We start from the raw sequence: 12,970 nt of genomic DNA on the forward strand, positions 1-12,970 counted from the left end.
AAAATTATTGCTTTCCTGTTGGCAATTTGTGAGTATGTGTTAACACCATTTACATAATGAAAACACACAAATGTTAATGGCCTCGCTCTCATTTGAGGAGAATGGGGGTAAAAGATCCACTAATGCTAATTTTCAGAGCTGCACTTCATTCCTGCCCTCCAGGTGATCGAGATGTGCTGGGATGCAAAGTGACTGTCGCAAACAGTGTTGAGGTTTTAGAAGAGCGTGCTCGCTGTGGCGGTTTCCCAGGTGACACTCCGACACTGAACGAGCTAAACACACGATGACAACAACAAGGCGGATCTTGAAAAGGAGGAAAAAAAACACAAATCCAATTTTTTGACTTACTAACACGCCACCTCATTTGATCGGGATCAAAAATAAAGAAACTTTTCTTCAAAATAAAAGCCTTCGTCTTAAAATGTACGACACTGCAGTAACAAAACTCTAGACAGGATTTAGTTTTTTTATTTAAACACCCCCCGAGGCTGAATTCATGAGGAAACCCATGCTTTTATTTCTAAAGATCTAAATTTATAACTTCATCACACAGACTAAATGATACAAGGCTCAAAAACTAGGCTCAGCTAAATGTCTAACAATGTTTGGTGAATAAATTGCTCATTTCTCCAGGCCTTCTGACAGTGCATTAGAGCACTTATTGATCCACTCGATTAAATACAGGTTTTTACACTCTGTAAATACCAAGAGACTCCTAAACTGCCTCTATATCCAGTTTTGCCTGATTCAGACACATTAAAGGCAACTATGGAAAACTAATTTGTTCAGAAATAATTACTAGAACAAAATTGCGTGCTGCTCCAGGAGTTGGAATTGGATAGTGGGAGACCAACTTATTCAAGCATAAATGAGCGCATGTTCCTCTTGTACCGTGTGGCTTGACCACACATCAAAAAAAAGATTTTTTATTTTAAAATACCTCCCTGTTATTCCCCATGAAGTGAACCTTTGGATGGGCCGCATTTCTCAATGAATTTCATCATGAAATGAGTCGAATCTTCTCCTAAGTCATAAACACAATCTGACTAAACTACTAGCGGAAGATGTAAATGAATCTCTGTGCCGGTGACTCATAGTGAATTAATACGAGACTGGATGTGTGCTGAAGACTGTAGATGTATCCCACCCTAAAAATAAAAATAATAATAAAAAGATAAAATAGAACCCATAAAAAGAATAATCAAAAAGCTAGATCCCAAAGGCATAAAAAAAAATGCATGTTTGCTTAAGTGTGCACAGAAATAAACTCTCTTGGTAAGCAGCGTGACACAGACCAGTGACCTGCCTGGGGTGTACCCCACCTTTTACCCAATGACAGCTGGGATAGACTCCAGCCACCCCATGACCCTGAACTAGATAAACAGAAGAAAATAGATGGACTCAGACTTTTATTTGTATGTTAGCTATGAACAAACACCTGTATTGTGTATGTAAGTGCATAAAGCTGTCTCTGTGTGTGTGTATGCAAATGTAGCTGTGTAGGAAATAAACACCAGCTTCTCGCGTCTTTGAGGTGGAGAGCCCACTCAAGTTTTTGAGCTTCTCTCATTACTTCAAACCATCACAGTCTGCTCAGCATGAAAAGAAGAAGTCACAAAATCAATTTTTAGATGTCAAATGATTTCTGTCCCTTTCAAGAGCCGCTCAATAAACACGTCTAAAAGATCAGATGGCTTTTCCCCTCTTGAAAGAAGACATTTCTTCAAGGGTAATGAATCTAAAAAACTCTCTTTTAGATAGATAATAAAAGAAAAAAAGACATCACTTTCAAAAACTGACAGGCATGTTTTCATTATGATTAAGGGCCCAAATGAAGATATGCTTATATATATATATATATATATATATATATATATATATATATATATATATATATATATATATATATATATATATATATATATATATATATATGTATAAAAATGAGAGGTCTGCACCTCTGTTTTCGTAGCTGTTAGGTCAACAACAAGCATGCTGTTGCATTAGCTTGAGATGCGTTTCCCTGAAAATGAAGGCTATGAAACATCATGCAATGAAAGCAGCTCATCTCTGATCTCCTTCAGCTGCCAGCCTTTCATCCTTAGCCACAGGAATACTGCTCAAATTAGATTCTCTAAGTGTTAAATTTAGATTTGCAACGTGATTGATTAAAGGAAGCGCTATCAAGTCAAGACAACAGATCATTAAAATCAGTTTTCGGCTGCACAGATGAGCCAAAATGAGTTGTAAGCGAAACGTCCAAAAATGTGCAAGCGACAATAATTAGCACTGCAATAAACAAAAGGTCCTGTAATATGTTAAGACTTCACATATTGATTACTTATCTATTGAAACAAAATGTTAACTAGCTTGCTGACGGAGGACACGTGATCGAACAAAGTATGCAGCAGTTTGGATTTGTTGTAGCGAGCTAAAAAATTACAGCAAACATTGTTTACAACACACACTACACTGTGGGAACAGATACCATTTCCTCTCCGTTTCATTTCAGAGTGAAAAAACAAAGCAACAAAAGGAAAGCATCTATATTCTCTGATGGATGCGCTGACGTGTAATGAAAGTTCCTGAAACAGACACACTAAAGATTGACACGGCATTTCATCCACAAATCCATTCAAATTTGAGGGGGGGAGAAAAAAAAAACATGACAAAATGAAGAGAAACAAAAGCAAGCATAAAGCAAGCAAAAAAGACAACAAATCAATCAGATACAATACTGCTGGCGGCTGTATACACATCACATCAGGTCTGGTGTCTTCAAAGACTTTCAGAGCGAGCCGTGCAAAACTCCATTAACTCCTGACAAAGAATGCAAATGAATCCCGACATGTGGTGAAGTGGAATTAAAGAGACAATCTCTAATCATGACAAACATGAGGTGATGACTCCACTGTGCATGCATACACAATCACACAACAATGAATGGAGGATAATCCATTAACTAAACAACGTCCGACAAATAAAAGCAAGTGGAACGCGCACACGCTCCCTTCCTTTAGTTCCTTCAAATCTAAACGCCACACCGCTTTAATAAGTCATCCAGCATTTTTCACTAAGTAAAAATTCAGACGCCACAGATTTTCTTCTAATTTTTCCTCCCTCTTTTAATCTTCTACAACTTCTTTCTGAGCCTGTGCTAAAATGTTCTCTGTGAAGTGTAGCAGGGGGTTTTGCACAGACAGCTGTGCCAGCGTCTGCAAAAATGACAGCTTAGGCCCGAGGACTTTGGCAGGCTGCGCCTGACGAGCTGGATCCGAGCGCTCTCGCCACACTGCTCTGCTACAGCCTGCAGGTGAACTGTCTGCAGTGCCATATGGAGTTAGGGGAAAATTAACACCGAGATGAGGAAAGCTGCGTGATGGTAGAGAGCCTTACCAAAAACAGAGAGGTGTTTTTATTTTGTCCACCCCTTTTATATCTACGAGGGAGGACTAAAGTGCCTCTCGTACATTAGCGATTAACATGATAATGACGGAATCAAATGAAGAGAGGAGAGCGCGCAAATCAGACACACCCAAGGCTACAGGCGCACAGATCGATCACTGTATGACATTTACGTTACTACACGATCTACACCTTTGCTTTCCTGCACTTGCTTTTCATCGTACTTAAGAATTAACGATCGACGCCAAAAACAAGTCAAGAGCTACATCGCGACTCTAATCAGTCTCGCAGACAGATGTTTACTGTGAAAGCACAAAAAGAGGTGCTGAATAAATTCCTGTCAAAACACATGACAAATGGCTTTTACTGGAGAACATCATTAAACAGAGGCAATGGACATTATCAGCCAAAAGACCAATGGCATACAAGAGCACATTTTCATGCATACATCCTGAGATTTTTAAGCCTTATAAAAGCTGTCCGGCTCGTTCATTTATTGAATGTCTGCTCTCCTCGGGAAGGATAACTGGCGTTCCTGAAAATAATCAGTAACTCGCCAATCCATGGGCAGATGGTGCAGCAGTTACCAAACAGTCTGCCTTTTAAATCACTTATTTTCAAGCGCGTTTTGACTAACAGAGCAGTCCAACTGTTGCACACAACAAACCATTAAAAAAATAAAATAACTGATTCACCGTGTAAGACTTTTTGTCAAATGCACTGACGGGCAGAAATGGAAAATCCCAGCTCATCTATAAATAACTAATACTCTCACACAATCAGTCTAACTTCAGAAACAAATTTTCCTAAATAAGACCTGCCCCTTCAAATTTTGTAAAGGTGGACAGCCAGGAGGTAACCTGAGGTAACCAGATTGAGATTGCTCAGCTAGGGATTAGTGAGATAAACCCATCTTAAAAGGGCTAATTAAGACTTGATGGGATTGGGAAGCCACTTCTGTAGCAATTACATTTGAGCAGGATTTTAACTTAGTGTAATGAGGGGAAAAAAATAAGCCCAAAAAGCAGTTCATACACTTGAAACTGTAAATCAAAAACTGATCTAGATGAATTGATAACAAGAGGAAATCAGTTCCCCGGGGGTTATGATTCCAGTTTTCTCCTATAAATAGAAAACTACAATTAAAAAAATAAAGAGAAAATTATCCAGCAGTTTAGAATTGGGTGGGAGAAGCTGGCCAACAAAAAGCCTAATCAGCACAGTGCTGAGCGGTCTTCAGGTTGTTTGCAATTTTTCTTTGTTTCTTATTTTGTCTTAACATACTAAATTATTTCAAGAAGAGAAACTGTTATCTATCAAGAAAACTATTACAAGAATAAACATCCAACAGGAACTCCTTCCAGAAAAATCATTTGAAGCAGATCAAAACTCCCAGCATTTATTCATCAGTGCCATAATCCATTAAAAAAAAAAAAAGCCCTTACCTGTGGATACGGGAACATGCCAAGCGCCAGCTGTATAGACAAGATGATAACAATTAATTCTCAAGTATATCTGACAATAAACAAATTTAGTTTTATCCATCCATCTAAGAAGTCCTGCGTGAGAGTCTCAGATTAAAATGCAACCAAAAACACACAGCAATACTTTTTCTGACAAATGAAACTTCACAAAGGTAAAACTTCCTGTATGACCACAGGACTGCATTCAGATAGACTGTAAAGGGCAATGATAGGGTATCCATCATTATGTGTTACTGTACAAACACCTTGCCATCAGCAGTGTCTTAATAGCATAAAATCTCAAGTGTAGACAAGGAAGCAAAATGCAGCTGAAGCTACTCGAGCGTGCAGAACTTGAGACTTTCAGTCTTTGAGGTAAGCTTAGTGCCCACCTGCTGATAACACTTCCTCATCAAACAACATCAGCCATTAGTTAATAACCCCCCCACACGCACAATTACCACCTGCAGAGAACAGAATAGAGGGATAAAGAGAAGGGGGACACCATTGGAGGGCAGTTGCGTATAATATGTGTGTGTGTTGTTTTCACTGGGGTGTTGGGTGTCAGCTCTCCCTGACATTTTGCAATTCACTTGGGGGTGGACATTTTTCATCTTGGTCAAGGGCAGCTTATTGGCAACATTACTTTATTAAATTGTCAAAATGCTCAGCTCTTTCCTTCAACATAAACAGACTAACTAGTAAAGATGGGAGCAGGACTGCAACCCAATTCATTTGGCTTAATGTGCACGCCCACAGCTAGAAACAAAGAGACCAGACTCTTATAAAACGACTATATGTCTTAATCACGCAAACTTACGTCAATAAGTTTGACATCACTGCAAACTCCATTATAGTTATAATTGTAATGATATCAAATTTATTGACCAACAAAGGTGAGGCAGAAGCCACAATCGTTTATTATAGTGCTGAAGGAGAGCTGGAGACAGAAACAGATGGAGAATCAATAATGTCAGCAGGAGGACAAAAGACCGGGGAGGTGGATGCTGAAATTAAAATGTTATTTGAACACACACTGTCAGTTAAGCACTTTATCGATGCTATGTGGAGAGAAGAACAGTGACACTGATAAACCTCCACACACAATGAGCAACAGACAAGACTTAACACATGCGATACCACCCATTACATTTTAATTACACTGCAGCTAAATCTGCCATTAAATGGACCGCTCATGTAACAGTTAAGTGTATCATAAAGTCACTTAAAAACTGTTATACCTCCATGAAAGAGATGCCCGCACTCCAGACATCTGCATGGATCCCATACTGTTCTCCTGATATCCTTTCCGGCTATGAAGCAAAAACAAACAAGTGTAAAAACAAAGTCAGAGACCAACGTATAACTGCATTAAAACAAATTCAAAAGTATCAGAGAATAAAATCAAGTGGTGTCTCACCGCCATGTATGCATTAGTTCCCACGTATGTTTTGGCGATGGAATTCACCAGCTGCAAATAAAACAGCATTTAAGTGAGTAAACGTTAAAAAGTATTAAAATGATCACAGCATAAATAACTTGATATAACTAAGGTCATGTCAAGGAATAAAGAAAAACAAGGGGGATTAAGTTTCTTTACGTAAACCTACTGACATGTCAGGTCGATATCTTGGGCTGCACTAAACCATCGCACAAAGGAACAGGAGTGAGACAAGGAGACATTAGTGAGTTTGTGCATGTGGACACAATGGCACATGCCATCAATGACAGGACTGTGATAATGAGTGTCTGTTCCCTTAAGGCTGTTTTTCTCTCTCCTTTTTTTGTGAGCATGCCCTCTGGAGCGTGAAAGAGTGAGGAAGCATGTACATGAGTGGAAAAGACTTTAACAGAAAAATATAGTTAAAAAGACAAGTCAGTGAGGGTGTAAATTCACCTTGGAGTTGAGCAAGGAAGTGGAGGTTAAAAATGAATAACAATTTACCACAGAAGCGATGTGTGTTAAAAAAGCAGACCTCGGGTTGATGTTTTGGGGAGCGGTGAAGGTCTGTCCCTGATGATTACACTACAAAACGCACACTGATGCACACACAGACTTGCACACACGCACTCCATTGTCCGTCACCCACGCTTTCCCCCAATCTACTGAATACATATCAATGAGGCTTGGCGTTGTGTGTGTGGGTCATAATTATAACAAGTGATTTTTCTGAGAGGCTGCAGAACAATGGAGGTGGGGGGTTAATGTGAGAGGAAGACCCCTGGGACAGCGCTGATGTCTTGAGTTGGAAAATGAATGTGGTGATTGACAAGCTGACCATATGCACGCGCACACAGACACGCCGAGAGCACAGGACTGAGGTTTTTGAAGCCACAGACAACTGTTCTTTTTCTTCTCTCCTCTATCTCCCATTCTCTTTTCCTCTCTCACTCATGCTCGCACAAACAAATCAGTGTACCTGTGTGCTGACACCAAAGTCACAGAGCTTGACTCGTCCTCGGGTGTTCACCAGCATATTGGAAGGCTTGACATCTGTGGAGACAAACTGCTTCATAGAACTGCAACATCAGCACACCGCGGCTTGTCTTTATCAACCCTGCTCTTTTTTAATAAAACGGAGGCCGTGCACTACCTTACTCACCTCTGTGAAGTATCTTCAGGCTCCACAGATACGTCAGGCCTTTGACTACCTAGAGACACAAGCGGCAGAGAACAACTATCAATTCTGACAGCATGAGGCGTGTAACCAGCACACCCTGGTGAATAACAACTACTTCACATTAACTCAGGTTTATCGCCACCTCTGTTTTGAAAGAGTTCAGTTATAAAGTGACACATTTTAAAGAACAAAATTTAGCAGCAGGTGAACAGGCTCCAGGATCCCAGCATGCGGCATGATGGAAGGACTCCTTCAGAGTAACTGTCGCTGTATAATAAAGTGGTGATTACAGGAGATTCAACTAAGACCAGCTTGCACAATCTGTCACGTTTGTACCAGACTAACCTCAAGGAGTAGTATGGCGTGATGGTATTAGCCAAACAACTTGTGAATTACATCATTTTAAAGACAAGTATGGAGTTGCTGCCTTGTTTCAGTGAATATTAGTTCCCATATTTAAGTAACAGAGCATTTAAATTATAGACCTGCAGGTGAATAAGGCAGTGAAATATCTGTCTCCCTAGTCTATGGGCTTTTAGATCTGTAAAATGGCTTAAAAGCGTGTTGCTCAAAGGCTCATTGAGTGCTTTCAGTCCATTCCTATGAGTGAATGGGACGAGAGCCGTGGTTTCACTTTTCACAGAATTCGTCAAATAATTAAACTGTGAGGAACAGAGCTGCCCAAAAGTACTTATCTACTTCTGCTTCGGCTTGATTCTTGTGACAGAGTCACTATCATGACTCATCCAGTGACATCACTTCCTGGAAGTCTGTTGATATCACATTTTTGGCTAGACTCGGCTCGCTTGCAACCCCAGCCAACTTTGTACTTTAAAAACGAGCACCTAATGAAAAACCCTAAAAACCAAGTAGAATCCAGTAGAGTCGAGCTGAGTAGATGCAAGTGGAAAAGAGGTTTCAGAGAGTTCAGGCTGTGGTTAAGAGTAAAGGTGTTCACACAAAATACTGACTTTTAACTCTTTCTAATTTTACAAACTCCAGTTTATGCTTGCACACATTTCAATAAACTGTTATTTCCCAATACACAGAGAAATGGGAGAAGACTTCTGCACAATACTGTAGGCAAGTTCTACAGTCTATCCCAACAACAATGTTAAGCTATGAAGTCATTTGAGGAAACATGGACATCAAATTGGCTAAAATTATGAGGTGCATTCGAGTAAAATGTCTACAAGTCTCTGGTGACAAACGGAGAATCAGGAAGCAACCAACAGGAAGTGAATACGGACACAAGAAACTCTTTCTGAACAAGCTGACTTTCTCTCTAGAGAAAAGAGAAAATAACTGAAGAATTAGGAAGGAGGCAGTTTAGGGCACCTAGAAAAGTAAGAAGTAAGTATTAAAGTCATTTGCAAACGTGTAATGTTGCTTTGTGGTGGTTTCTTCATTTACGGGGTGTGACAGCAGATTTTAGCTTCAAGGCTCCCGTCATCCAGCACTCGTGCAAAACAACCTCTGTGATAAATTAAGAAATCACAAAAGCTCTCTGAAGTCCTGCTGCTTTGAAAGGTTGTGGTGCAAGCGCAACAACTGGCGTCTGCAGCTCCACTCGCACCCTCTTGGGTGCTTTTCCTTCTGTGATAATTAACAACTGTGACAGTGGAAAGGAAGGAAAGCTGTGAATTAGAATTAACACTGACTAAATAGCTGTCATTGTTTGATTACGGACAAAGTTAAAGGAGAGAGACAGAAAAGAGGAGGTGGAGACAGGAGAAGGGTAATGAGTGTGGAACAGAGGCATGCATTAATCAACATCAAGGCCAAATACGATCAGAATGTGAGTTTTAACTGAGAGGAGAACATGAGGGAGAAATGGGCACGGGGCGAGTACGAGGAAAACAACACTCACTTTGTCCATCATTCACCTAATAAGGGCTAATTGAAAAATTCACACCTGTGGTTCTCCTGTCTTTATTTCTTTAATACATTAAATGAGTTTTTGTCTCAGGTCTGTTTTGTTTGCAGCAAACAAATAACAGGTCACACTGAAACTGCGACTGCCACGCACGCATGGGCAATTAAATTCAAGAGGTAAAACCACCGACTAGAAAAGGGAATCGAGAGCCAGGTGGGACTGAGAAACAGTTACAAAATGTCCAATTCATTGTAACGGTAAGCCTCCAAGCTTTTAGCGATGGTTTCATGTTTACAAGCAGAATTTTATATTATTTATTCATTTGGCATTGATATAAAAATGTTATCAATACCCAATCCTGATGAATGACGATGATCCCAGACATCAACAGTGGTCAGAAAACCATTTTTTTAAAAACATTTTTTCATAATAATGCATTAAAATAATATGAATATTTAATTATACTGAGTGACATCACTTAAGTTTCATGCTCTGGTACGCATGCACAAACAAGTTCATGTTTGATCTCTATGCAATATCTACCTTAAGTGCAAAATACAATAGTTAAAATACCTCTATAATATCCATCTATTCAACTGCCTACCTGAGCCATTAAAGCTGCAATCCGTAGCATTATTATCTATTTATTTATTATTTCTATTGATGATAGTACAGAGAATATTTTTATTACTCTTTTATTTGAAAAGTATGATTATTTATGTTTGTCTGTCTGTATACACCAACATCAGCAGTGCCTCCAATTTTGTTGTTTATTTGTGCTTACAATGATAATAAAGCTTATCTTAACCTTTTAGCAGTTATATGAATGGGGATGTAGAAAGCAGCTAGAGCTAGGCAAATGCTACAATTTGTCAGTAGTCTATATCTGCTGACAAATTAGTAACCAAGGTTTTCCTGCTGTTATAGTCTGCCCATGGAGGAAGTGGGACCACTGTTGTATTTGGGCCACAACTTTGAAACATATGTGCTATAGAGGGTCGACAGCGCTATCTTAAAAAGTACAAGAAGTTCTTGACAATGACAATAAAATAAATACTACTACTATACTAAGTACAAATTAACCGTCTCCCTAGGGCTTTGCCATAACATATTATATATGCTTAGATATGTATATACACAATTTGTTGATGCTATACTTTTTATACATGTCAACATATATAACTCCTTTAGTATTGGTAGTATAACTGTAATTTTGTAATTTGCTTCAGTTCAGTTTTATTCATGTAGTGCCAAATCACAACAACAACAGTCACTTCAAAGCACTTTATACTTTACGATAAAACCCCTACAATAATACAAAGAAAACCCAGCAATCAGAGCAATCACTTGGCAACAGCGGGAAGGAAAAACTCCCTTTTAACAGGTAGAAACCTCTGGAAGAACCAGGCTAACAGAGGGGCAATAAAAAGTCCTGAATTTTGACTTCACTATTTAAAATATTGTATATTTATATTATATTAGACAATTGTTTAGCCTCTATTCATCGGCAATTTGAAAAAATGTTTTTAATGCTGCACCAAATCCCTTTAAACCAACTTTTATCTGATTGGCTGATTTCTTGCAAACAGAAAGTTTGAATAGCAGGTAGGTGGGGTCTGTTGTGCTCGCAGCTAGAGCTCTGTATATGGAGTAAAAAAAGGTTTTAACTTTACAGCAGGGAAACTCTGCATACTTTATGAACACTTACCGCCACAGCAATCCTTCCAAGCACGTGCTCTGGAATTCTTTTGTAGACGTCCAATGAGCCACCTGCACAACACAGATTTCCCCATTGACACAGGTTAGTCAGTGTCAATGTATGCATGTATAAGTGTATGTGCGTATGTATATTTAGAGCGTTACAGTAATACAGACATGTTGCACAATTCAGATTAAAAAAAAAATGAAGAAATGCTCATTTCATCTTAATCCAGGTTTTATATTACTTATCTAGCCCACAGATCCTGAACTGACATCAGTGCCAAGAGAGCAATGCTGATCTACATATACACTGCAAAAAGTACACAAAACTAATTTAAATACATAAATAATCAATAAATAAAAATGAAATAATAAAAGTAATAATAATAATAGTAGTAGTAATAATACAAATAAAAGTCTAATCAGTCATTTTTTTATAACATCATCAAAACGCTACCCAGTTAATTTAAGATAAAGTGATACTGAGGATATCATCCAAGTATTCTGCAAAATTACAGCGACTATACACAATTATACCCAATCATCATTCAGTGTTTGCTATATGTGAACCGGTTTACATTTGTACACATACGTCCAGAAATTTCATGATGTTTCATGAACTAACAGAGTACTCAGAAGTTATACAGACTGCTGACAAGCTAGAAAATGTGTGAATCGAGGGAAATCACTGCATTAACACACATTTTGACAAACATATACAGCTTTCCCCCACCTCCCCCCAAAAAACAAAAAAACCCCACAGTTCTCCATCTCACACCAGTAAAGGCACACACAAATACACCTACAACTGCACTTAAGTCAAGATTTATCACGCCCTTGTAGCTTTTAGCACACAGGCATGCTAAACAACTTACAGCGATCAGACATTCTCTTGATCTGCAGAAGTGTAAATGGGTACACGGCAGAGAGAAAGAGGACTTTTCCCCCAAAGTCTCTTTTATACAACTGTAGCTAGCAAAGGGAAAAAAACAAGCTACTTGCTTAAGTCGCAAAGAAACTCACCGTCCATAAATTCTGTGCATATTGATATCCTGTTCTCTACAAAAAAGGCACTGAAGAAAGTGATGATGTAGGGAGAATCACACTGCAATTTAAGAGCACAGAAAATGTGATCATATAAGAGCATGCCAAAAATATTTATTCAGGATTACGAAAAAAATAAATAAATAAAAATAAATAAATTTGAAAAGAAAAAAAGAAAAATTATCAGGAATGAACTGCACAAAAGCTTTTTGTGATCAGATTTTAAGATTTCAGTCCATGATTCAAAAGCATCACTGCAGCATCCATTGCAAGTCTAACTGCTGAAAGAAGTACTACATTTATCATTTAATTACACAAGCACACACACACAGACTATGTATATATTCTTTCTCAGATCACACACACATTTGTGTGCCTGTTCATTCATGTATCACTGATCCCTGGCTTAGTAAGTAAGACCAGAGGTGATAAATGGCATTTCATTAGTTAGACTCATGATTAATTAAAAATGTAGGTGCGGTACGACATCAGACATCAGTGGAGAAAAAAATGTTTTGGTGAAGAACAGGAGGCGAATTAGTCGTTCAAAACTAACCTTGTAGAGAATTTCTAATTCTGACATGATTTGCTTCTGTAACTCCACCGTGATATCCAGGGGAATGACCTGCAATCAGACAAGGGCGAGACAAAAGGGGCAGCAAAATTATAAACTCGACACCAACAAATTCCGCTGATGTTTCAAAGGGACGGACTAAATGAAAAAGTAAGCACTATGATCGTCATGTAAATGGAAGGAATTCTCACCTTGACAGCTAAAACCCGTTTGCCGTGAACGTGGTACGCTCTGGATGGGTCAAAAGAGAAGACAATAAGGTTAAAACAAAACTGAAAAAAGGGAA

At 38.7% G+C, this 12,970-nt stretch overlaps 1 protein-coding gene across 5 annotated transcripts in view; it reads right to left on the minus strand.

Annotated features, from left to right (window-relative positions):
• The window catches only part of map2k5 (mitogen-activated protein kinase kinase 5), a 56,482-nt gene that overhangs the window by 25,601 nt on the left and 17,911 nt on the right, over positions 1-12,970 (minus strand). For 4 of the 5 annotated variants that reach the window (XM_026163240.2, XM_026163258.2, XM_026163249.2 and 1 more), the window contains exons 9-17: positions 12,876-12,915; positions 12,667-12,735; positions 12,090-12,171; positions 11,074-11,135; positions 7,472-7,520; positions 7,289-7,362; positions 6,289-6,339; positions 6,110-6,181; positions 4,851-4,880 (exon numbers count right to left, since the gene is read on the minus strand). In XM_026163240.2, the coding sequence (XP_026019025.1) occupies positions 4,851-4,880; positions 6,110-6,181; positions 6,289-6,339; positions 7,289-7,362; positions 7,472-7,520; positions 11,074-11,135; positions 12,090-12,171; positions 12,667-12,735; positions 12,876-12,915 (529 nt within the window). Of the gene's footprint in view, positions 1-2,650; positions 2,821-4,850; positions 4,881-6,109; positions 6,182-6,288; positions 6,340-7,288; positions 7,363-7,471; positions 7,521-11,073; positions 11,136-12,089; positions 12,172-12,666; positions 12,736-12,875; positions 12,916-12,970 lie in introns of those variants that run through there. The other variant, XM_080309066.1, reaches the window with a different exon arrangement.

Source organism: Astatotilapia calliptera, chromosome 1 (genome assembly GCF_964374335.1).
Source record: "Astatotilapia calliptera chromosome 1, fAstCal68.1, whole genome shotgun sequence".
Classification (NCBI taxonomy): domain Eukaryota; kingdom Metazoa; phylum Chordata; class Actinopteri; order Cichliformes; family Cichlidae; genus Astatotilapia; species Astatotilapia calliptera.